Source organism: Strigops habroptila, chromosome 4 (genome assembly GCF_004027225.2).
Source record: "Strigops habroptila isolate Jane chromosome 4, bStrHab1.2.pri, whole genome shotgun sequence".
Classification (NCBI taxonomy): domain Eukaryota; kingdom Metazoa; phylum Chordata; class Aves; order Psittaciformes; family Psittacidae; genus Strigops; species Strigops habroptila.
In genome coordinates this window covers 71,995,754-72,023,234 of record NC_046358.1, presented here as the reverse complement: position 1 = coordinate 72,023,234, position 27,481 = coordinate 71,995,754, and the positions used below count along the sequence as shown (strand labels likewise).

Here is a 27,481-nt window from a genome sequence, read left to right as displayed (position 1 = left end):
AGCCCTTGCTAAGACAGAGGAAGGTATTGGAGCATACCTGGTACTGCTATCTAAATCTTGCTTAAAAATTATAGTAAGTATTTCTTCATGATTTGCAGTTGCAAACATATTATTTGTGCACCTAGAGCACATCAGGAATAAAGGAACACGGGGAAACGTTCAAGCCTTTCAGGTCATTTGCATACCAATCTAAGACTGGGATAATCCCAGTCTCTCAGGTATACAGGGAACACAACAAAAAAGAGGAAAACAAAGTCAGTAAGGAAAGGAAAAGAGGTTGGTGGTGTCCTTTTAAGAAGCACTGTAAAGCAAGAGTTAGAAGAGATAGGTGCATGGATATTTCACAAACGAAGCCACTAAAAGTGCATGTACAAGAGGAGGCCATTTGCAAGGACAATCATTTGCCAGCAGTAGACCTTGATCAAAACAAAGATATTCTTCCACCTACAAAAATTCATTTGCAATCTTTGAAAGAAAAAAAACATAAAACTTAGGTTTATTTTGTATTGCTGCCCTCACCTGCAGCCAAAACCTTTAAGATTTCTACCACTTGCACAAGACTAGCAGAATACAGAGGCAATAGGAAAGCAGTATCATCTCCAGTGAAACCCCTCCTAAATCATGCACTAAACCAAAGTTATCACATCCCCCAGTAACACACTGCTTTTTCAACATCTTTTCCCATCCCATAGGAGCCAGAGGAACGGGGAGGACACAGCTACACAACTGGCTTCACAGGTTGCTCCTCTGCCACTCTGACTGGCCCTGCAGCTCCCCAGCACTGCCATACCTTTGAGGAGCCACAAAGCATGACTGGGGAGCACCGCTAAAGTTTCCTGGCTGGATGAAAATTACAGAGGCTGGCAAAATACTGCTCATAGCAATTGGGACCTCTCCTCATGGAAAGGGAATTAGAAAAATAAATTAATTGTGGCACAAACAGGTACAAGAACATCAACTTCAATTATATTATATATCAGTATATACCAGTTGAGAATTCTGTTGCTATTGAAGTTTCGGAATCACTTTGGAAGCCACTAGCTTCAACTGGTTTAAGTTGACAAAGCTTTTCATTTATATCCAGAGAACAGAGCAAGACCTAGGCAGACCAGAGTTTGGCTACTGACAGGAAGAAAAAATACTTTCATTCCATGTTTGTTCTTAAATAATCAATCATACAGAAGCCAGCTTTTGCAGGAATCTACATAAGATAATAAAATTGTGGCACTGAAATATACCCCTATCCATCTCCTATTAAACCAAGAGCAATACCAGGAGAGAGTGAGGTTGTGGGATTTTGTGTGCTGTCACGAAACAGTGAAGAGTGAAGGTCAAGTGACTGTTCGCTGTATTTATTGCTTCCCTTCTAGGATACTTACCCCAAAGGTCACCACTGAAGTCATCAAATTGGAATTTAGTGAAGTAGTTAATTTAGAGAAAGTACAGGTGGCTCATGCAGCCATTAAAAGAAATAGCTGAGCCATCATTTCCTTTGTTTTTCCACTCTTCCCTGAAACTATTCCCTCAGCTTAAAACTCAGCAGAGCTCCATCAATGCTAAAAGTCTGACTCCCTCCTTCCTTTAAATGGGTAATTTAACACAGAGAAAACAATTGCTAAACATCTGGTAGGTGATGCGTCACAGATTCAATCCAGAAAAAAGATATGGATGGCTACCTAGCACTGAGGGCAACTAAACTGGAGATAACCAAGAGGATGCTGGGGTACTGCTGAAGCTGCAGTCTTCAACACAAGACCAGACAGCTCTCTAAATGACATGCTTTGATTCACCACTTGGGAGACAATCTTTGGTTTGTGTAGGGAGGAAGAACAATCCACAGCCTATGGGTAAGTGCACAAGGGAAAAAAAAGAAAACTGTTTGTCATACCCTCAAGATACTTGTAACAGTTCTGATCTACAGCAGACAATTGCCATAATCAATACAATGCAATCTCATGCTTTTAGACCTCTGCAGTTATCTGTGAGAAAGGTAGGATACTCCCCATCTTAGTGGATGCCTTTGGCTCAGGCAAGGGATTGGAATTTAACGTGGGCAGGCACTGCTGCAACCAGCTGACCTAAGTTAAAACACACTCTAGAATCTGTCATCTGTTTATTCTGGGATTCGTAGTTTTGCAATGTCAGCATATAAAACACATGCTGGTAAACACAGAAAAAATATAAAGAGACTCAGCTATTCTTCTGTCAAAACAGACTTAGTCAGAAATACAGAGGAAGAAGATAACTTTGCTAAAGACTCCAGGGCAAAAGTCTTATGCTACCTCAGAAATCATGCTCTTCATACGCAGCTTGCCTTCTTAGTTACTGAGCAGAGTAGTAAAACCTTGGGACAGAAAGACAAGGCACGATCACAATTTCACTCACTCACTGTGGACCCACCTCCCCAGCTTCCCAGAGTCTCTCGTCAGCTGCAATGGGTACCTACAAGCAAAGCAGGTTCTGAAGACACAGAAGGTTTTACTTTTGAGGGTTTTTTTCTATACTATTTCTACAAGGTCACAATAAATCTCATTACCAAATTAATTTAAAACATGAAGTACTTTCTTGACAGATGCCGCGCGCTGAAAGGTTCTGCTATCGATTGCTGCCCAATGTATGAATTGTAAATAAAAAAGTTGATTGGTCTCAAAAAGTCTTTCTGTCTACAAACTTACATTCAGAATATATATTTCCAACATAAATCTTATAACCTCTCAAGGTTATAATTATAATTACTCTCTGTAATCATAATGTGCTGATTACAGAAGTACTATTCCTTGCAAAGCCAAGCTTCAGAACATGATGTACCCCTGCAGCGTGGGCAGGGAGTCACAAGCCATGACTGAAGCTCTGGGATGTTAGGGCACCCAACTCTTCCATCAGTAGGAGGTGAATTCCTGACGCTCTGAATTTTTAAGAACTTTCAGAAAACTTTAAACATTCCTTAACAAGACTTTCCAAAAACTGAGACAAGTCTGGGCAAGTCTGAAATTTGACCCTTTCCAAGTCTGGCAGTGAGCAGAAGGTCTGGAAGCAGACAAAGCAGGCATTTGCACAGGGCAGCAGGCTGCTGGGGCCGCAGAGGACTTCCCTTCCTGCTATGTCTATCTGGGAAAAGCCACATCTGCTGTTTTGCTTGGCACTAACGGAAGAGCCAAGCTGTGTGCATGGCAGTGACTGCTGGGTGCAGTAGCCCGTCTCTGTCTTGTCATTCTCAAGGCAGGACTGGCAAGCCTGGATGTGTGCTCTACTCACCCTTTTCTTCTTCCTTTTCTTTTTCTGGCAAGCCCCAGCATCTTTGTCCTTGTGGCAGCAAATTCATCCGTGCCAGACAGCTGAGAAGCTTTGCATTGGTTTGACCACTGACCGCTCTGCTATTTAAGTTACATAAGCGGAACAGCTTACAGGCACCAAGCACAGCACCCCACATCAAGAAAGACTCAAAGACTCTTGCAAACCTTAGTTATGTAAAATGGAATCAATTAATTTGCCATTTCAGTGCAGCCACTTCAGGGGGCAAAAAGCTTTGCCACATTGTGTAGGTCTAAATAAACTGCTAAGAATTATTAGAAAGATGAAAGAGAACTACAGAAACTGGAATGCAGCAAGAAAGAAGATTTATGACTGCCATGAAGTAGCCAAATGCATCGGGCATCTTCAATGAATGCAGAGGAACAGAACTACAGTGTTATGACTCATCTGAGCAACTGGCAGGTTTGTAAACTTCCTTGGAACTACTGCAATAATACTGGGAAGGAGGGAAAATAAACATTTTGGAATATTTATATGAGACTACAAAGGCAGATGTCCTTCATTACCCAGCAAGCACAAAGAGGAGAGGGGTTAGGGAGAATTTTAGCTCACACAGAACAGGAGAACACCAGGTGTTATAGAATTATGAATTGTAACAGTCCTAAAAATACCCAAAAGTGCACTACCGAATGTAATAAGTTGAAGTGGGAGATCTGTGAAAAACAAATGTGGACAGTCTTGTGCCTAAACATTTATGAGACACCAAGAAGTGTAAGAGTTGAGAAATCAGAATAGCTATTGCAAAAAAGCATTATCTAAAGTGTTGCTGTACACATTCAAAAATGCCTGTGTAAAGAAAATGAAAGTTAGAGGAAAAGGTATAGAAAAGTAATTTCAGAAAAGCTGAAAATACTTCTTTATAATTTCCCCATCTTTATTATTGGCTCATACTTATCATCAAATTCCTATGATAAAAATAGAAAATCAGGGTTAGGAAAATGGTCCTTTATTAGTCATAGTTTCTTCCTCCACAACAGAAGTATAGCTCACTTAGAAAGTATTACTTTGCTTCCTTAACTAACTACATGACCCTCCAGCAAGCTTGTTTTCTTGATGGAACAAGAGGGAAAAAGGCAATCTGCTCAGTAGTCTGGAGAAACAAACAGTAATGCACCACACCAGAAATTCATCTCTTTCAGTTGCTTTGTGTCCTGCTATGACATACATGATAGAATTCAGAAAATGAGAGGGATGCTTTAATGCAGTATTCTTTATTCATGTTCTTCTATTTTTCTGTCAAGCACTGCAATCTATGGAACAAATAATGCTGTGTTTTGACTGAGGATCAGAGAAACTGGAGCATGACTGAAGTCACTTTCCGGTTTTCAACTACTGCAGTAAATCCAAACATAGAATGTCTACAACAGAATTCATTTCTTGCTAAAGTGGGTACCATTTAGGGCCGTGTTCATCTGTCAGATCCAGGACATTAACATCGGAATCAATTTTTCTCACTCTTACTTCTTTCTGTTTTCTAACACCCCAAATAGGTTCTTTTCATGGCCAGACAAAAGAACTTTGAACCCAAATAGGCACCTTCTGGGCCTTACTCTGAAAAATTAAAGCTGAATTATGTATGTAAGAATAATTATTCATTATAAATTATATACATTGTATTCTGAGGAAAGACAGTTAATGAAATCAGATCTATTTTTGAAATTTGCCTAGGTGGCTTAAAAACCTAAGAGATGCTATTCCTCAAAGTTGTTGTAAATAAATCCAGAAGAGACTATGAAGACTATGACACAGCAAGTGTCATACCTGTTTAGTAAGGCTCCAGTTGTGTCTTTTGAAAGCACAGTATCTATCTCAAATGACTGTCTTATAACAAAATAAGACAAACTTCAAGTTAATCCTCAAACAATACTTTTAACACCACCTTCACCCTCCCCTCTTTACCCCCATCCCCTCCATCAAAACCACTTTTACCTATTAAAACTTTATACCCTAAGCATAATTTTGGAAAGTCACAGCTCATTTTCAAAACATTCTGCAAAACCCCACTACTTTTTAGCTTTTTTGCTTTTAAAAATAAATTGCCTAGTCTGCAGAATAGATGCCTTATATGACCCTTAAAATAGCATTTGTGACTTGATACTAGGCAAAAAAAGTGGCATCCACTTAAGGCTGGATTAAACATAAGCATATGTTTTAAGACCATCAATACCACTGTTGGGAAGGCAGCAAGTGCAAAACTACTGGCTTTAAAATGTGATGGATTTACACTATGGATTTACAGATGTATTACAAATTTAATAATTTACATTTTATCCCTTCTTTTGCACAGAAGGGATAAAAGAAAGTATGTCAAGAGTGCACAATGCGAGGCACAATGTCATTTGTGCATCTCAAACTATATCCAGGGGATCTAATGCCAAAAGGTCACTATGGGATGCTGCAGCAATCAAAGGGAAAGAAGGCTGCTCTGAAGACAAGGCTTCACTGGAAGTGCTCTAAAGCGACACTTTTGCTATTGCTGGAGCAAGAGAAGCAGATATTTAACCTTCAGCATGAAGGACTGATGACTTCGCTTACTTGAGTTTGAGTAAAATGCATTTCGGATTATCTGATGGCAGTTGATCACCAGCAGTGACTACATCTTTCAGCACATGTTCAAATAGCTCCACACAGACCTTATGTTCAAACACACTGGGTGGATTTCTTGACATCTTGACATTGCCAATTCATTAGGGGAAAAATTTAATAACCACCCCCTGCAACAACACAGGCTGGCATAGTTGAACCCATTTAAATGATGAACTCATTAGCAGGGAATGCACTTTCACCTTTTCTCCCATCTCCCAGCTCAAACTGTCCTCGCTTCAATCTTCACACAGAAAACGTAGACACGCAATTTGAAAGAGCAAGCCCTGACAGACATTAACACCATTGTCAGAGATTGTGGAGGCTTCACCTCACCTGTCAGGGCAATCTCAGGCTGCCAGAAGAGCTGCTACATCACTTGGCTGTGGTTACCTGAGTGAGTATATTCACCCTCCTTACCCCTCAGGAGCTCCCATTCACTACCCCTCTGTTCACCCACTTTCCCAGTCCCTGTAACATTTCCCTTAGCAACAAACTAATGGAAAATTTAGCGTGCCTTTTATGATTAATTCATACAACAGAATGGCATTCTACTTCAGGTCTCAGAAGCAAAGCAATGAAGCACGTGAGAAGCATCAGTTTATCAAATCACAACATTTGAAAAGTCAAGTAGGGGGAAGGTATTTTTAGAGTAAAGGTTTTGTCCCAGTTACAACAGCATAATGAAGGATAAATTCAGCTTCACCAAGTTCACCAAGCACCTGATCTCACCCTCAAATCAAGTGAATACTAGGACTTAGTATAGCTTCTTCTCAAAAGAAGAGGGGTTAAATAGGATATAGCTACTTTCACTTGTTCATTTTATTTCCAGGTACTTTGGCATATTTAAAGACATAAGACAGATAACTGCATTACCTAAAAAAACGGTAATACAGACACAGCAGACAACCGTTTGTTGATTTTGGGTTGGGTTTTTTGGGTTCCCCCCCCCTCCCCCCCAATATCATAAGAGGACTCAGGTACTGAGTAAAGGAACTTGAAATAAATTACTATAAACCATTTTTTTCCTACAGGCAAGTTGCTCTGGATCAGCTGAACAGGAGAGACAGGGGGTTTTTTTGTTTCCTAAAAATGCAGCACATTTATATTCTTTCCATGAAGAATGTCAATAATATGAGAATAACTGCAGTTCCTGAAAGCATGGCAAGTGACAGTGAAATAGGTACCAGCCATCAGAAAAATTGATGCCAGAAAATCCTGCCACCAATGGAAATGCCACAGGAAGTCTTTCTCTGTGCTGCCAGCCTGGTGGCACTTCGTAGTCCAAACCCTGCACTCTACTCGCTGTAGCAGTAACTCTAGGAGGAGGAGCAGGAAAGTCACGCCAATTCAGGCACACATTTCTTTTAAGCTACTAGACTTCAGAATTGATACTTTAGTGAACAGATCCTCTGAAAAATGCACCTAGATGGAACAGCAAATGTAAATGTTTTCATATTTCTGCAGTCTTTCAGCACAAATAGCAGTTGCCCAGTTGCAAACCAGCTTTCCAATTCCTAGCTTGGGTGACTACAGTTGTAACACCGACTGAAAATCATTCCCCTCACAGTGCAGTACTAAAATGAATATCAGAATGTTCACCAAAACGAGTATTAGATTGAAGTCCAAAAGAAAGCTTCATAATGTAAATTGAAATTAAGTTACCCTAGCCATCTGCTGTCAAACTAAATGAAGCTATTGATTGCAAAGTTGCCTGAACCCAGTCAACCAGGAGAGAACATACTGAATAGGCCAAACTGTTTAGCAGAGATTTTTTTTCTTTTACAGAATGTCAGAAAGAAAATTGCTACTCACATTGTTAGCTCCTGCAGATGGTTTTTAGGAAAGTGTATTTGTACGATAATTTAGTACTTACTGTCAAAATGTACAGGGATAAATAGATATTCTGCAGCACCGCGCAGCTCTCCTAGGTAGTTTTGGATCTTTGTTCAGTGCTGTTTGACTTACAAGTTTCCCCAAAGGTATACATCGTTAAGAACACCTATGCATGGGCACTAGATCCTCACTGGCTTAGACTTGGGTCCAGATCATCTATGACACTAGCAAACAATGAATGCTTAAGGAGGAATAAAAGAAACAAGGCATGTACGGATGGTATTGTCCCTGAATACATGTTCTTGGCTTCAGATGAATGGGTATTTCATGAGCTGTATTAAGCCCCATCATGTTTAACAGCTGCCAAATTCTTCACATTCCACCAATTCCGTTTCTTTCTGAGCTTGCTTGTTTTGGTATTCACCACACCTCCAGAAAGTAACTGTGCCAATCCAACTCCACAACTGCAATATTCTATCCATTACTACCAAACTTTACAAAGGTCTTGTGCCAAACAGGGAAAAGACAGAGACAGACACTAAGACAGAGAGGAGAGAGCAAAGACTGACTGATACTCACTCAAACAAGCAAACAACCTTAAGTGGTCTAAAGCTGTGATTATTTCAACCTACCAGCACTAAAGAGAACAGCTTCTGAAAGCATTTTACATCTCTATTTCCACTCCAGCTACAAAGCAGAAAATATGGATGCATAAAATCTGAGACTCCATATACAATTTACAGCCAAAGTTGCCTGAACTTATCAGTGCTTCAGATGCGTCTAGCTCAGGTTCAGATTTCATGTGACTGAGAACATCAAAGTTCAGTTCAACTTCTTTCTAAGGAGTTCCCAGGGTCCTGTCTCTCAGCTCTACCGAATTATTTCTTTCAGAGCAGCTGCAGAAACAGATGCTCTGAAGCATCAGCCTCCAAACATGTTCAAACATTCTATCCAGAAAAATGGCCTAGGAGGTGACTTTGTATGGAAGCAGAACAATCCAGGAGCTAGTTAAGTCGGTCCTCTAAATTACTTTATACTCCTGACCATTATTTATAAGTACCATTTACAGTGAATTATCTGAAATATTAATTTCTTATTTTATGACACACATTCACGTTTTGGATTTACCACCCCTTAAAAGAATGATCACCTGGCATAATAATTTGCCCTTTGAAGGTCTGTCAAAAATATCTTAAATTAGCATCCTATAGATGGGATGAAAATATGAACAGTAATTTTCCTAAACATTTCTTGTTAAAGAAACAACATTTAGCAATACAAGTTGGATTCATTACGCAGTACTCAAAAAAGAAAAAAGGGGGCCAATTCCTGTCTGAGTTTTGAGTTTTGTTGTACTTACAACAGATGTAGACTCAGGAAAACAGTTTTCCAATCACATGTGAATAAACAAGTTTCAGATTCAGTAGTTTAAAGTGGTGAATTTTGAGTATCCTAACAGATCTCTAAGGCTTCCATACTTTGAAAGAGGAGAGCATCATTCCCTCTTCATTAGCATCAGTATATACATTAACTGCAGGCTGCTGTTTCAGTGACATCTTAAAAAAGTGACTGGAACAAGGCTCTCCCATCTAAAACCTGGTTATTTCAGTTACTGCATTTGATTTTTTAATCCTGTTTTTGAAGCTTGTGAAAAACACAAACCCCAGGCAGGCTCAGAATAGAGAGCTTAGATGAGCAGGCCATGAGAAAGCATGAGAAAACATCATGTTTTGGAATGATAGCGGGTATTTAAGGATTTGATGCATTCTTTTAAAATTGGGTTGCATAAAGGAGTGCTTACGCTAAAGCTGTGTACAGTGCAGTTTCTCTCTTTACGTATCATACCAGGCATCCAGGAGGGTTGCAAACAATAAGTTACTACAGTCTACAGATCTCTCCTGCCGCCCGCCGACCTTCTCCTTGCTCCCTCAAACATACTTCAGAGTCAGCCATTTCTGGCAATTCCTTAAAAATCTGGTAAAAGAATTGCTGTATGTACTGCAATATTAAATGTCTAAGAAAAGAGTGAATATTCTCAATTACAGATACTGTAACGTGTTGTCAATCAGAAACAGTCAAAAATCATTGAGCCACTAGATGAAAAGTTTAAATATTTATGTCTGCTGAACATTTCTTTGAGTTGGGGTTGCAAGCTGTTATCATCTGCCCACAAGAATGATGCAGAATTTGTGCTTTTTCTGAAAAATTAAAATAGATTATTTTTCTCTCAAACAGGTAATTTCTCTTAGAGCTTTCCCTCCTCTTCTTAGGTGAAAAGGTATGAACCACAGAAAGAACAGAAACTTAGGTGAAAAGGTATGAACCACAGAAAGAACAGAAATAGAACTTTGATGACTATCTTGATCACGTTTTTTCTGTAAAAAAGAAATTTTAAATACTGCAAAAACTATTGACATTGCTTTTGCATCCAAGTGGAGATGTCAGATGGCTGCCTAGAAGACAAGTTGGGTTTGTTTTCACTTTAGGCACACCACCACTTTAATTGACAGCCCTAATTAACATAAGGATCTGCTGGGCACAATGTGATCTGTGTTCCAGCAGACAGAAATGGAGATGTCTACCTCCTGGTTATGCCTGTGCCTCACTGCAGAAGATGCCAGCACAGCCTCTGACCAGCTCCTGTCTGTTCAGCAAGTAACAGACTGTGCAAAGCTGTGACTTGGATACAATTTATAAGCACTGTAAACACAAGAAAAATCCAATTCGGGCCAATAAACTGAGAGACTGAGGGGTAAAGGGCATCAGAGCCTCCTAGGGGCATCTCTTGCACTTTCTCTTCTTAGTACCACTGGAATCTAAAAAGACCATATTAATAATCATAGTGCTGTTTTCACAGGGGACAGTGCGCTTGTGAGGAGGAAACAGCTCCTCATGCCATTCACACTGTTCAGTTAGATCCTTTCAGGTGTTTCTTCTAGCATTATTATTTGTCATTACAAAATGCTGAGGAACAGACTCCTCTCCTGTTCTTACCAAAGTGATTAGCAGCTCAGGACAGGCCTGCAGGCTGATAGCATCTTCCCAGGGGACAGCTCGGATGTGATACTCCACTGCATCAGGCCTGCGAGGCTCCGGCAGTGCACAGTGCTGTCACCACGGCATTCCTTCCAAGCGGCTTTGCATTTCTGCCACTATAGCACAGATGACTAGGGAACAAGGTATTAAACTTGATGGGTATAAACTACCCAGCACAGCAATCTTTAATAGGAAGGCAGATGGAGCCGTGAGTAAACTTTAACAGCAAATCCCTGAATATATAGGCACAGCTGTGGCTGTAAATAAAACCTGAAACCTGCTCACGGCAGCAAGGGGGTCTGCAGCTGTACAAGGGGCTGCTTGCCCATGGAACACAAGGGATCCATCATTACTCAGTTTTCCTAGAAAGGAAGTGACAGGCCATAGGCAAGTAAAAGTCTCCAATTTCATCTATAGTAAGAAGAGCCTCTCCCAGTTACATTTTCTAATTTCAGCCATTAGCAGTTAAATCCCAGACAATACTTCAGGGTACATAAGCTGGGGCAAAAGTGGGAACATGAAATGTATTTCAGGTTTACTGCCACTGCATTTTCTCACTGTGACAGTTTTACAGCAGAACACTCATACACAGCGAAACACTACAGGCAAACTCAACAGCTATGAGCTGACACAACCCATACTCAGGAATTACAACAGGTAATGGTGTTTTCCTTGTGGAAAAATAGCATTCTTTAACTAGAACCCCTTCCGGAAAAATAGATCAAGGCAAAGAGAAGCAAACAAACCCAAACAGCCACTATAAAAATTAACTACCTCTTATCCAAAGACTTACTCTCTCTTCAAGAAGCAAACTCAACAGATCTGTGTCTCTGGTATAGAGGGTTCTAGATATGTATATTAATTAAACACAGCATAGACAGAAATGCTTGAAATGCATTTTTAGAGCTTTATTTGACCAATAAACATCTAAACAACAGGGAGGAGCCACTACAGCTCTAACAGAGCTGGACTTCATCCACCAAGAATGCATTAGCTAATGTCGTACAGACTTGTCTGAATAACGCTCAGGAAAATAACTGCCATTTCTGTTTTCATTAAGGAAAAGGAACAAAATGCTCTGGAGAACTCCTGAGCTGCTCAGTCCTGTCTAAAGAGCAATCTGAAGCTCCTCAGGTAGCACACTGCATATGGTTCAGCTGATCCCTTACATGCGTGAAATTTAGGGAAAAACAGTACATTGTTTGCCAAGCTTGTAAGATTGTGATTACTTAGAGTACTAAATTGCATTGAAGGAGTGACAATATTTTGCCATTTTGAAAATGATGAAGTAGCACTTCAATAACAACCCTAATTTTGCTCCCTTTTAACAGGCCTGGTTGCAAACTGATACCTTTAATCAATAAATACAAAGTTCTGCTGTTGTTCAAACGGTGCCTCAGCAGCTCTCTGAGAACTGTATGCGTGAATCTCAGAAATAAGATACTATTGACATGAGGTAGATATTACTGAGACTTTAAGATACTTATTTTTTAATATTTTCAAAGGTCGATTTCTTATCAAAGAGGGAAAGCCAATATAGCTGATAAATCTGCCTTCACCACTGATGCAACAAGCTTTCATGAGTAAGCTGCAACGAACCTCACCACAGGGATTCACCTGAAGGAATAGGTATAATGTCAATGTCAGTCTAAAGCAAAAATCTCATTTCCATTTTCATTTGCAGCATTACCCAGTTCATTCCTTTCTAGAATGATCTCACACATTTTTGATGCTAATCAAACAAGACAGGCCCAAGACTATTGCCCATGTAGTGAAGTTATTTGTTCTAATTAAAAAACCCCCCAAAACCCAAAGAAACAAACAAAAAAACCCCAAACCTAATAGCAGATGTTTCCTTCTAAGTTAATTTGTGAAACACTATTAGCTTCACCACTCAAAAATATGAGGAGCCTGGTTATCTTGTTCAAGGCTTCCCAAACACAGATCCGTGCACACTCATCTCCACATGTACAGCACAAGACCTATATAACCCCTACACCAGACCAGGAAATAAAGACAGGAACATCATTTATTTTATACACATTTCTATCCATATTTCTGCCCTTGAGGTTTTTCCTGGGCATGTTCACAACTGGACTGAAGCAGCTGATTTTTTGCTTCTTGTGAGAAGCAAGATAAAAACAGTTTGTTTATTACCTTGTTTTCAGAATGAAGAAAAGGACAAATGCATGTCTCCAAGAACAACAAAGCTCTTAGAGAAATCTGTGCATCTGAAGCTTTCTGTTTGTCTCCTTCCCACTTTCTCCTTTCAGTTCAACTCAATAACAACTCTATGTAAACATGATGGTCTCAAAGTTCAAGATACTCCAAATATACCTCAAAAGGCTAACGTTAATTAAAGCTGACCAAAAGATGTAAGAATTTGAGATACAGCACAGCCAGACTGAACAGCGACAGGAGACTACCTGATAGTTTGATTCTATTTAGATCAGATGCCACGTGTGCAGCATTATTCAGTCAGATGCCATGTGTGAAGCATTATTCAGTCATTAAGTATTGCCTGATTGCTGGTATTTTTTGTTCCATCTTAAAATTAGAATCGAACACTATATATGAGGAATTAAAAGGGACTAAATTTTATGTCTTCAATTAATCAAAAGTAGTTTTAAAAGTGAGACTAGAAATGCATACAGGTTATACAAACCTTCTTCGGGAATAAGACAGGTACTATTTATTTTGACTCACAGCAACAGTTAGCAACCAGACAATCTTTACAAGTCCTGCCCAGGTCTATAGTCTATGACTCTGTAATTACCAGGTAGTTCATCTTTGAAAAGCCGTGCAGAAGCAGCAAGCTTTACCACATTGTAAGAAAAATGGTTTGTTGTATGCTACCAATGATGAGGATGAAAAAAAAGTACAGGAATAGCTTTGACCAGAGATAAAGATGAAAACAGACAAAATAGCTCTAAGAAGGTAAGCAGAACACATGCATACTGTAGAGAAAAACAGAAATTCTATATTTGCTCAGAAGCAGAAGCAGTTTGAGGAAGGAGAGAAAATCATCCTCAAAATCATCCCTGGGGCAACGTATTAAAAATCATGGGATCAAGCAAAGTAGGGAAGGTGAAAGCTTGGTCAAGTCTGGATAAGTATGAAAGGGCAAACTTTACATGGAAGAGAGCATCAATCTGGTCAAACAATTCCTGAGAAAGGAAGAAGATACAGTACAGGTATACAAAAAATGAGGAAAGAGTTACGTATACTGAGGAATAGAACAGTAAATTTGGTAGAAAAAGTGAAAAATTCTGTTTTAGAAGGCTATAAGTCTGAAAGCAGCTGATGGCATGCTGTTTAATCCTTCTGTAGGTGCCAGCAGACAAAATGCTACGGAGCGCAGCTGTATGTAGCAGTTACTTATATTGATCTGGAAAACACCACACATGGCAGCTTATTTGCACCATCTGCTACAGAAACGTCAGTCAAGGGGAGCAAGGCAGACACCCAGGGTGTCCACTCTGAGAAATCACCTAGAAGAGGAAAGGAGCTCCAGCGAGGAAAAAAAGAAAATCTATAAAAAATGAATACGTTATGCTGTCAAAAAGACTGAAGCTTTTGAGGAAGAGCAGCAGCTGGCACAAGAGCAGCCAGCCTGAGTTTTAGTGAATGTCCTGAACTCCCCTGCAGCCAGGTAGCACACCCTCCACCACCACCTTTTTCATGCTTAAGTGTCTGACAGGTGGCCTTATTTTAAAGCTAACAGCAATATTTCAGGACTTTCAGTAGCAGAAATGGTTGGAGAAAAGTACAAGGAATATATGTTGTCTAAATAAATCCATCCAACTGAACAAGCCCTAAAAATGGTTGAAATTAAGGACAGCTTCTTTAAAACTTCGCAGCAGGAATGGTAGCATTCAGCTGACTATCTATAATGCATAATTTAGCTGTCACCCAGGAAACGTGACTTACACAGGCTTGGTCAGAACAGGAGCTCTGCCTCCAGTTTGGAAGACTTGGGTGAGATTCATCTCACATTATCTTACATGTCTACCTCAGGGTGGGACAAACCGTGCTTGAGAACTGCCAGTTGAGGATGCTTTAAGCAGTGATGACAGTCCAGACAGAACGTGGATTCAGCAGAGCAGGAAACAATAGGATGTATTATTTCTCAAAGAAGAGAACCTGCCCTCTAAGGAAAGATTTGGGGGCTCAAACGTGTTACAATCCCCTACATGCTTGGCAGAAGGAGAGTGAAAATTAAAAGGACAAGCCGTTCCCAAGAAAGGACCAAAACTAACAGCTTAATTTGGTATAGGAAGAACGATGTCCTTTGTTCACCACAAATAATAGCAGGCTAGATGTGCCTTGAAACAGCCACTAGAGTAGATGGACTGAAAGCCACTGTGGGTAACTTGGCATTCTCACTTTGAAATAAAACAAACCTGAACAATCTATATTGATAAATTATGATTATTGTAATGCAGTATTATTAAGAAAAATATGCATGCTATTACCAAGCCTGTATGTTTAGAAAACATTACCAGATCTAACACATTCCTGTCACCCAGATGAATACTGATACAAGTAGAGTTACTCATGCCTTCTGAAGATTAAGAATGAGAATTCGGTCTGGCTACTTAGAGAGAGAAAAGGATGGATGGCACTCAAGTCTAAATCTCAGATCTTAAGGAAGAAGGACAATAATATTTGCCAGAATTTTTGCCAGAAGCAGGCATTAGACTGCATTTGAGACTATCTCATCTCAACAGCTTTTACAAAGATCAAAGTCAGTATTTCAGATGTCACAGTAAATGTACAGGGTCATGCTAATTAGAGGAAGGAAGAAAATGTAAGAGTGGACCAAAAAGCACACCAAAGGGATGGGAGATTGAAAAGAAATAACAAGTAATTGCACACTCGCCAGACAAACAAGCTTTGTCAGAAATTCACCCTGAGAAAGCACATTCCTATGAGAGAGAGTTCTGCAATGATGAGGGACTGTATGAAACATCACAGTCTGTGTTGAGCCCCCACCCAAGTTAAGGCCTATCTGTATCATCTCTCTTCAAATCTGAGAAGTATTAATTCTGCCCTTTGAATCTATTTTACATAGGACATTGAAGCTTCCATGCAATTTTAAATTAGTCATACAAATCACAGGCAATCATTGTCCTTTCTGTACAGTGCATGTACAGAGCCATATACTACACAGCATGCCTGACATCAGTCTGTTCAGTATCACTGTAAGTACAGATCGATATTCCTCAGTTTCTGCAAAGTCAACAGTATTCTTTAAAATCCATGGGAAAAAAGCTCACCCAGTTTTCAAGCTGACCAAGGCATCTTCCACTCCTTTCTGATTGTACTTCGTCATGTAAAGATGCATATCAGGGTAGTTGTTTCTGATATTCCTCTCTGTGCTTCCATTTGGGACTGTTCCAAATCGAAAAGGAGGTGAATAATCATATGGCCTTTGAAACTAGAGAGAAAAGAGAAAAGCAAAGTTCTTCAGGCATTCAAAATGTGAAGAAAGGCAACTTTGGGTTGAAAAAAACCAAACAAAACAACAAAAACTCAGACTGGCCACCTCAAATTTCATCTACACAAATGCAGTAGGTTAATTCAGCTCTATTATACCAGAAACTGTGTCTTCACACTGACTGAACTTTCAGAAACATTTACATCCGAAGTAAAACCAGCTTAATTTTGCCACTTTAATGTGACCTTCTCTCATGCATTGTAATATGGCAGGACAGCAGAAACTGGAGCAGAGACATGTTGGAAGATGTTCCTCATCTGTTACCATCTCCTTAGAGAACACAAACTACAAGCAGACACACTGATAAACAGCAATCAAAAGAAAACAGTATTTTGTCGATAGTCATTTCATACTGCCATCTCCGTTGCGGCACTGGGGGTCCCACACAAAGAAGGCAAAAGGATCATTTGCACTACTTGAGCCTAAGGCACTGCTCCTGGAGGGGTGCAGGGGGTTCCAGGAAGCTTGTGTGCAGGGAGAGACAGGGTTAAGAGCTACCTTTCCTTCCACTGCCATGATTCAAGGGAATAAAAGTTCCTGCATCTTCCCCAGGGGCTCAGCAGCTACATCATTTGACATGAAAAAGGCTTCTGGAGCTCTCACACCTATAATCCTAGTCCTTATTTATTCCTGCAATTTAAAACCACAAACCATTTGCTTGTGGGCATATAGGTTTATCCTACAATTTTAGCCTCTATCTCACTATTGCATCAGCACAAACAAACCAGGGAATATCTGCAAAGGTATCGCAATAGCTCAGGGCACACTCAGCTTTCAGATTTGGAAATCATTCAGATAATCTCACATAAACCTTTGCCAACAGACCTGAAAATTTTATATGCACCTTTTCGATATCTCCCTTTAAATAGCAAGTGACACTTTATGTCACTTTAAGAAAGTGACATAAATGTCACTTTAAGAAAGTGAAAATGTCTCTTTAAGAAAGAAATAAAAAAGGCCAGTCAAATAGAGGAACTATTGGCTAATGAGGAAATTCAATTGAGCATTGATAAAAGCAGTCACCCATTAATACCACAGTAAAGTGCATTCTGGTTTTACTGCTGAAGTTAGAAGAGAAATCTAAATACCCTGTGCTGCAAGAGACAGCTAATATTTATACAGCTGCTGCTTCCTTTGGCCTACGTATGTAATACTTCTCTTTTTAACATTTGGTCCCATGGTATCAGGAATTCCCAGGATCCAGTGCCAATCTGCAAAGAGACTACAAATAGGCTTGCACAAAAAATGGGATTTTTTTTCAATTCCATCAAACCTTGACTGTGAAATTATTGCTGCAACAATATTTTCATGTTACAGAACTACAATTAAATGCTGCATTTTAATTAAGCATATTTTGACAAAGCATAAAGGAATGAACTCTATTTTTCTCTGTTTGTTTAGCTAACAGATGTCTTACTTTCCTCATTTCCCCCTTTCACAGCTTTACTGTTTAAATTACTACTTTGCCTCTACTTTACACATACTAATTGACCTATGCACTAAAATTACACTGTATGCTAGTCGTGGTTCTTAGTCTATATTTGCTATCTCCTTTTTGGAGTTTATTATGCAGCACTGAAACAAACCCTGCTCTTAAATATATGTCCAGATGTAGCTTGCTATTAACTTTATTTAAATCTATAGATAATGAATCCCTGATGTAGTGAGATGGCTTCCAGAATCTCCTAGTATTTGTACAAAATTTACCAGTCAACAGAACTGGAAAAATCAACTAAAGAAACAACACTGATTTCCAGACCTGTAAAAACTGCTGCTGCTCATCCAGCTGACATTTTTTGGAAATGGAGCTGTGGTGAGCATTCTGCAAGCTCAATTCCTTGGCAGGGGAATTGGGGGAACAGGGAGATTAGGGTGGAGTATCCTAGTAATTTACAAATGGACTTTGGTTCTCAATAGTCTCACTTTCAAGAACATCCAGATGAGTTTAAGATGTTGGGAGGCATTTCCTCCCACAGGAAAAGTTGAAGGGATTGAGGTATCTGTCACAAATTGTACATTCATGGAACACAAAATTAGTTCTGCAGGAAAGAACAGATTAATGAAAGGACTAGTTCATTCAAAGATCATAGGGCAAACAAGCAGATAAATAGTTCCCAAACACCATCCACAGACAGGAATTTCTTGGCACAAGACACCCAAGCAATGAATTTTAACAGTCACAGGAGAGATTATTTTTGAAACAATTGTCTGCTACTACTGCCTGCTCACAGACTACTTGTAAAGAAGGAAAAAGGGGTTAAAATCTTTTTACTTATACTGCACTTGTGACTAAGGTGTCTAAAGTTCTCATCAATAATTCTAAACTTATATTCTATGAACTGATATGTCCTGGAGAAGCACATAGGCTCTGTGACTGCAGTGAAGATCTATGTGGCAGGCACAGGACAAGAAAGAAAAAAGAATCTACTCTCTACATGGACTCATTTTCCCTGAAGCCCCATGATGGGAAATAAGAGGTATCAAGTCTGCTAGGAAGCAATTTGCTTCCTAGACATTTTCTGAAATCCTATTTTTTTAAAAAACCATTAAAAAAACCTTTAAACTTCATGCACACACCTCTGCTTGAACTGGAATTCTGGAGAGATCTACCGTTATTAGACTAACCCATTAGTTCTTGTTTCCCCATGCTCTGCCAGCTGCTAGAATTGTGGCACATGGCAACAAAACTCCAACACAATTAACAACAACTCCAGTTAACAAAACTCAACAGAACTGACAATCTCATTAAGTCAGTAAAGTATTTATTGTTTCACAACAGTTTCACGTTTCACAAACGTTAAATACTGACTTAATCCAAAGATTTGCATGCTTGCCTGAAAAGGCTGGTATTCAGAGCAGTTATTTGTCGTCGTTCTGAGGAAAACACTACTAACATAGCAGAAAATAGTAAATATTCTCCCTCTGTTAACACAGATTTTAACAGGAATTATGGCTGGTTTAGACTGATAGAAAAGCACCCATATTTGAACTCTCTCCTTTCTTCTTTTAGCAGATGGAAAATGCTGACAATCTGATTTCTGATCTTTGAAAAATATAGCTATTAGCAGTTCCAGGACTATTATTATAATCATCAGGTACTGAAATGCAGTTGATATCTTTGCCTTACAACCCTCAGAAAGCACTGTAAAGATCTAATGTTGAAGTAGCAAGATGGATTGGGACAAGAGAGTCCACTCTAAGGGCATCCATGCTGCCTTTCAACCTCAGCCTGCCCTGTTACATATGTCTTAGTAACTCTAGATCTTGTGACATCTTGTTGCGCAAAGCTACAAAGTCAAGGTTACAAGAACACTGTAATCTTGCAAAAATAAGGAACTTGTAAATGGCATCATTAAGGCTTCCTGTTAAGGCTGAAGAGAATCCCCTAGACCACATGTACATGGGGCATTTCTTAAAATGTGACTCTCTGGAGGAATCACAGCAGATAAAGACTTTGCAAGACAATTCTGTCCACTGCTATCTACTCTCCCTTAGTAATCTTATCTCTCTTTCATTACACGAAAAAGGTATAAATAGTCTCAAAAGTTACAAGTGCTACAAATGCCAGCTTTGCTGGATACTTTTGGACTAATTTTCTGTACCTTTCTATGAACACAAAGCTTTTAAAAAATCTTTTACATACACAAGAATGACAAAATATAATTTTCTTCTCATTTTCTGAATCATTTGAGTTTATGAACACCCACCCCTAGTAACTCCAGTACATGCTGTGCTATGGATTTCTGGTGCTACGTAGATGACATGGCATTCAGAAATTTTTTAGCAACATTAGAAAGGTTGAGGAAACTACCAAGAAGTCTTAAAGTGATGAGGGGTAAACTGCACATCATCACGTGTTCAGCAAACCTGGTGAACTAGCGGGAAGATGTTGAATGCTGAGGGTCAGGGATGACTGCACAGAGAGAGAAAGGATTTTCCTGGCTTCTCCTCTGTGCAGTCTGCCACACAGAGCTGGACTGAGAAACTCCTGTATCTCTAATTGGAATACTTTAATGCATTGACAATACAACACTGACAAAAGAGCTTCACTCTTCAGTTGTGCAGTAAGAAAAAGGGGAGAGGGAAGAAGAGGAAACTGACTTACCAGCCCAGAATTTTTTCAAAAATGTATTAAACTTCTACTATTACCTGTTTCAAATTAATTTCACCCATACCTCTGTCCCTTCTCACTGGCCTTTGCCTACTGCTGCTTTGCTTGCAGCAAGAGTCAGAGATACCTGCTGAATAACAATAAAAGTGGTTGCAAATTCCTGAACTGTTCTCTTAACAACAACATTGCAGCAACAAGGCAAAGAGGGGAGAAAAAAAAAATTACCATGAATTGGATTACATTCCCATAAATTATGCTTTAATTATTTGAATTTTTAATATCTGAGAAACCTCAGGACTGTGGAGAGGCAAAACCTGGGTGCGACAAGAATAATGTTTTGAATGGCTCATTGCTTTTTTGGGCTTCTGGCTTATTCAGTTTAATCAGAAAAGGCATGGCACCCCCGATTTATCTCAGTGCTTCAGGCCAAAGAACTGTAAAATAAAACCAAAGGTGGCAGATCAAATAAATGATCAGCAGACCACACAAAACCAGATGGTATTTTCTGATTCAAGTATTTTTCTAGTTTTATTTTGCTTATATTTGTGGGAATAAAATCTTACTTAGCAGAGAGAATGGACAAATGACAAAAATAAGGAAGTTATTAGCCAGAAGCTACAGAGCAAATACTGGCATCTTCCCAGCCCAAAGGTGAGAGTGGCAAACAGCCAGCAAGGAAAGGAAGGTAAGGGTGCCCTGGCAGACCCAGACGCTAGTGATGTGCCAGTGCAAGCCAAATCCCACCAAACCCAAGACTTCCCAGGAAAACTTTCTCACAAACAGGAGAAAGACATTTCTCAAATCCCTTTTTTTAATCATCAAGAGAAGAGCACCTTTTACCTATCGCTAACTAAGAATATTATCTTAAAATAAAGGTATATTTAACACTCTTCATACTCTTTCAAAGGCTTTGTAACAACACAAATTAATAAAAACAAAATTACTATTTTTTGTTTCTTTTTATCTGTCTTTCCTCTAGCCATGCTTGCAATTCATGCTTTGATACTTCAGGCGATCAAAAGCTGATCATAAAAAGCATTTAAAACAAAAACCAGACACAAGGCTATCTGAGCTGTTGCCTTCTTTAGAATAACAATTTCCCTTTTTTGCTGCCCTCTGAGAGAAATCCCTTGTGAGGTTCTCCCCTGTGCTATACTGTATTTAAACATTACTTTTAATGTCAATATTTAGCTTCAATTTAAAACAGCTGGGCACAAACTTGAAAACAGTGTGTCCTCCATGTATTTGGAGCATATTCATTACAACAATCATTCTGCAAATGGGCTTTAATCCCTCCATGCAACAGCACTATTACAAAGCCGCCAAACAAATGAAATAAAAGAGAAGTAATTGCTAGGTTTCTGATGTATAAGATTATTGATTAAAGTTCACAAAGCTCTGGGGAGTATACTTTCAGGAGAAGCAAGTTCAGGCAAGCTAGAACAAAATGAAAAATAAGCATATTTATTATTTGTCAGTTTGTATGAAACTTGAGCAGGGTTTAAGTAAACTATCAGAGTCTATTTTGATGAGCAAAATTGTCAAAGTGAAGTTCTCACAAAGGTTCTTAAATTAGGAAAGCATCTTCCACAAACACATCAAAATTCTGCACCTCATCCCATGTAATTTACATCTCACTTTCATGTGATAATACAAACCCTCAAATTTTCTTATGTTTGTTTTTCCTCCTGCCATTTTATACACCAAAACATTCAAACAGACAATATGTATCATTTTTTGTTATTTCTCTTTGCTTGTTTGTGCTGGCACCACTTTGAGCTCTTTCTATAACTTCCTTGCACAGTACATAGAAAGCAAAAAGACATTTTTTCAGGAGCATTAACTAGCTTCTGATGATTACTGGACAGTTGCTGGGTTTATGCATATTTTTTCAATTAACATATTGTTAATATTCCACACAGAGATGGTCAATAATTTTAAATATGCCTTCTCTGCATTCAAGCCAACTTTTTCAATTTTCAAGCTTTTGTCTACTGGTGAAGCATTCTTTTTAATCAACCAGGAATTGCCTTCCACCACAACATTAAGGTACTCTTCAATTAATGCAATTACTTTTGAAAAGGCAACTCAGACTTTGAAAAAAATCTGATATTTTCATGCTTTGGGTCTTAGGTTTCTTAGTAAAGGCTTACACTCAGAATGAAATCATCCAGTTTTAGCTTATTATTCGCTCTGAGGATTTTTTTAGCACAAAGATGTAGAGGATTATGAAGAATGGATATTGACCGCTTTTGAGCTGAAGACCTACCTTTTTATCACTCAGTCCAGTCACTTGGTCAACAAACTCCTCTTGAATCATAAAGGCAGCTAAGTTGGCAGTGTAACTAGCCAGGAAAATGACAGCAAAGAAAGCCCAAACTGACACCATGATTTTACTTGTCGTCCCTTTGGGGTTTTGCACAGGCACAGAGTTGTTGAATACCAAGCCCCAGAGTAACCACACTGCCTTTCCAATGGTAAAGGATGGTCCGTGGGGATCTGTAATTGCAAAGAGCCATTATTTTAGTTGTAGTTAAATTAAACCTTGGTAAGATACCCTACAAAATAACAACAAACTGCTCACAAAGACATGGTTAAAAAATATTTCAATACACACTCAATGTACTCCCAATGGAATGAAGGGATTTACCATAGGTACTCTCGATTGTAATGACACTAATTTCTATATTTCTAAAAAATAATTCAACATTTTTCTATATGGCATTTAGTTCAAAAGTTTTAAAATGCAAATGGAAAGCATAGGTTTGGAGGAGAAGCAAACTGGTATGTCTCTTCAGTAAGGTAGGAGCCACAGTTCTGCCCCTTTCAGCAGACATGTGAAATGAGAAACTGTGGGTTTAAGTCTTAATGATTCAATTCTAGTACTTCAATCTTCCAACATTATGCTTTCTGAAGTTTACATAAGCATATTTAAGCTTAAAAGATGTGAATCATTGTACGCATCACCTACGTTAAGCAACTTTGCACTCAGACGCTAAATCAGTAAGTCAACACAGAGAAGCTGCCTGTATAGATATGTGACTTACAGCAAACCAGACTCCGGCTACCTCATGTGCTCAGAGCCAGTTCTGTGGCTTCAAACATGTTGTCATTACAGGTAGAAACCTGTCCCAGCTGACCCATTCTGTAATTTTTGTTATCTCTGTTTGCATTCAGCTTTTAATTCATCCCAAAGCAAGCAGAAGTGGTCAGCACAATTCCCTCATGCCCATACAGCAGCAGAAGGGGATTAGCAATGCTATTATCCACTTAAAAGACCTGTGAGAGCCCTGCGAGAATAAAGGTGTCCTGGGTTCAGCTGTAGCAGTCATTTTTCTCCTTCTTAGTAGCTGGTGCAGTGCTGTGTTTTTACCTTTAGCCTCAGAACAACGCTGGTAACGCACTGAGGTTTTTAGTTGTTGCTAAGTAATGTTTACTCCAACCAAGGACTTTCAGTCTCATGCTCTGCCAGTGAGGAGGGGCACAAGAAGCTGGGAGAAGGCAGAGACAGGACACCTGACCCAAACTTGCCAAAGGGGTATTCCATACCACAGCATGTCATGCCTAGTATAGAAACTGGGGCGAGTTACCTGGAAGGCCAAGATCACTGCTCAGGTTGGGCTAGGTATCAGTCGGCGGATGGTGACCAATTGAATCCTCCCCCCTTGTTGTTTCCCTTATCATTATTATTACTGGTGGTAGCAGTAGTGGTTTTGTATTATACCTTAGTTACTGGGCTGTTCTTATCTCAACCCATGGGATTTACATTCTTTCAATTTTCCTCCCCATCCCTCTGGGAGCGGGGGAGAGGATGGGGGGAGTGAGCGAGCGGCTGCATGGTTCTGAGTTACTGGCTGGGCTTAAACCATGACAAAAGGGAAGTTTGTTCTTAGGCAGATCTGGGTAAGTACACTGCAGACATCACATATTGCTCACCATCTACACTCCTTTATCCTCAAAAGAAACAGGCCTCCCCTGACTGTCACTCATTTGACCTTTTTATAGGTGTCTATTTTTCAATTAAATGGCAATGCAGACAATAAGCTCTGATGCAGGCTAATCCTACCTCCTTCCCTGCCCCATCGTTTTTGCCAAGGAGATGCATATTACAAACTCAGATTTAGTTATTACTACAATTATAATTTACTTTCATAATAATCTAATTATTAACAAAAGAATAAAACCTAAAGTGGGGATACTTAGTGCACGTTATAATTTCAATAGAAATGCTCTCTAATACAGTTCAAATCTTTCATAGTGCAATCAAGCACTACATCTTAGGTTATCCTCTTTCTATTTTGCAGCAGTACTAAGAAGATAGAGCACAGTAAAATAAATGCAATGGAGCTGGCGAATGGTTTCTGAAACTACCTTCTAGAATCATTTAAGACTGAGCTGATACAGGGATAATCGGTATTTTCTGAGCTACAGTGATAAGGAAAATATATATCAAGAAAGCAGTCTAAAATTCTGTTTATGCTACTGGAGATTGTTTTACCATTGAGCTTCATCCTGCCAAAAATGCCTAGGGAAAGGTGTAATCTACATAAAGATTCCCATTTATTTTTAGCTTCCATGTTTCAAATGAACAACAGCTAGATTCGTGGCAAGTCTCTATAGCTACATTAGGATGCCATACTATGGCTTTGTAGCTGTAAGTACAGCAAATAATTCTGGCACAGGAAGTGGCACAGAAAAGAAAAGCCTAGCCCCTAGATCTCCAGAGACTTTACCCACCTTTAATTTCCCCTTCCTAAACACAGTGTTAATTTTGGGCAGAGGTTACACATTTACCACCTTATTGAAATGATAACATTATCTGAGCATTGCAATAATACCTTTTTTCAGGGAACAGGCCAATCATAATCTAGAAGAAACCATTAGCTTGCAATAGTTCCCAGAACTGTGTTCACCAAGCTGGAAGATCTCTTGTTATAAAATAAGGCAAGTACGATTTAGAAATTAAAACCAGGCTGCACTCTCAACTGTTAAGTAAAGAAAAGGAAGGATGAGGGCATCACAATACATGGAATCCTCATTCTCAGGTCAAAGTTTTAATAATAAACAACTGCAGCTTTCACTGAGAGAGGCAAGCTGTGTATTAAATTTGTTGTGCTGGTATATTTTGAAATTGAGGTTTCTATAACCGATGATGCTACACATGAAGAAGTGATGCCCTTCTGCCAGTGGCTTCATTTCAAGGCTGAGTTCAACAGACCGTTTGCAGGGAATATATATATCTATGTACAAGGCAACTGCTATTTTTCCGCATCATCCACCACACCAGTTTAGATCATTTTCTCTGAACTAACTGTGAATATGTAAGTGTCATGAGCCTGCAGAACTCATTCTAATGCTTTTTTAAGCTGACACTGTACAAGTGATACTGTGTACTAACCGTACACTGCCTGAATCCAACTCTCTGGTATCACTTACCCTTCGATAGGATTATACCAATTAATTAGAATACAAACATGAGCATATAAGCCCTCAAGAAACCATATTTTATTTAAAGAACAAATAGTTTCATAGCTGCTTCCCTGTTTTATTCCTATGCTTATTTTCACAGAATCACAGAACAGATGAAGCTGGAAGGGACCATGGAGGTCATCTAGTCCAATCTCCCTGCTCAAGTAGGGCCAGCTAGAGCACATTGCTCAGGATTTTAAAAGATGGAGGGCAAGGGATGGAAAATACATGATTATTTTATAGTTTCAGGGTTGTGTAAAGTGCAAAGCTTACCTCTCCCTTGTGCCAAGTTCCTGTTATATCCTACAGGACTAAAGTACTCAAATATGAAGACAGCCATGGCGGACACAATGAGAAGCATAACAAACATCATCACCCACACAGAAGCACTAAAAGGCTCTGCAGCAAAACAGACAAGAGAAACAGTTTATTAAACCAGTCCAAGAATTCTAATGTCTTTGGCTAGGCAAGCCCAGCAGTTTTCTTTAAATTAGCTTTTACCAACAAAAATGCCAGCAAACAACTAAGTACCAATATATGAAGAACTGCTGTTAGTATATTACCCAAAAGTCATAAAGTCAAAATCTTAAATGTGAGCTGCAATTCAAAAAACAAAGGCTGCACAATTTTTCTTGGCAAAGCCTTCACTGACACTGAGTGGCAAATAACTAGTTTGACTCACTGCTTATTCAGTCTACAGTCAGCCCATTTCTAACCTGTGTGATATGCATTTATCAACAGAATGGTCCAACCATGATAACTGTTTCTGCAGAGGAAAAGCAATTAGGCACATGCTTAATACATGTGGTAATTCAGTGAAGTAGACTCACATTTTCCAGTCAACAAAAAGTGTCACAGAAGAAAGCTAAATACCTGCATTCAAACTCATTTTTTTTGATTTCAGATATTTTTCCTCTTTGTGTTTAATTTCATCTACCTGCAATGAAGATGTTGTTTTTACCAACTGCAAACACATCCTTTTGAAAGTCTCATTCTCATCTAGAAGCAAATTTCTGAAATCAGAAGGTTTTTATGGAAAACTGAAAGTCAGATTGAAAGACAGGAAATCCATGATTTAAGTAAAAGAAATAGGTTGGAACAGAAGTCTAAACCCAGCTTTAAATACCAGACTAAATGCCAACTTTTTGAAAGGATTGGATGTGGGAAGGATATGTGATCTGGTATATGATAACATAAAGTTCTTAAATATCACATTGCCCAATTCGCAAATTTTCTGTCATTTCAGGAGTCCCTCTGGTAGCTGTCATGGTGTAAGAATATATGTAAGAAAGGTTTTGTATGGCAAACTAATACCTCTTTATCAGATCAACTTATGTGGGGGCACTTTATATACTAATTTTGGTAGATAATGCAAGTGTGAGTGTGCTCTGAAGGGGGAGGAAAACAATCTTAATATGCTATTTCAAATCAGTACAGAATCAAAAGCACTTGAAATAAGAAGAAATCAGTGTGTTTCAATGCTTTGCCTGTTTTTGAAAGATGAGGAGGTTCCTCCATCCTGACTTCTTCATTCTTTGGATTTAAATTAAGATCTGAACCACTGAAAATTCTTCCACCGCTGCAGGAAATGACTATAAGTGAGAGTTGAGGTGTGCTAAGCCCAATAACCTAAC

General features: G+C 39.1%; 1 protein-coding gene across 3 annotated transcripts in view; it reads right to left on the bottom strand.

The window, feature by feature from the left end:
• Positions 1–27,481, bottom strand: part of GRIN2A (glutamate ionotropic receptor NMDA type subunit 2A) — a 184,741-nt gene that overhangs the window by 26,518 nt on the left and 130,742 nt on the right. For all 3 annotated transcript variants that reach the window (XM_030484243.1, XM_030484241.1, XM_030484242.1), the window contains 3 exons: positions 26,121–26,246; positions 22,648–22,877; positions 16,047–16,207 (listed from right to left, as the gene is read on the bottom strand). In XM_030484243.1, the coding sequence (XP_030340103.1) occupies positions 16,047–16,207; positions 22,648–22,877; positions 26,121–26,246 (517 nt within the window). The remainder of the gene's footprint in view (positions 1–16,046; positions 16,208–22,647; positions 22,878–26,120; positions 26,247–27,481) is intronic.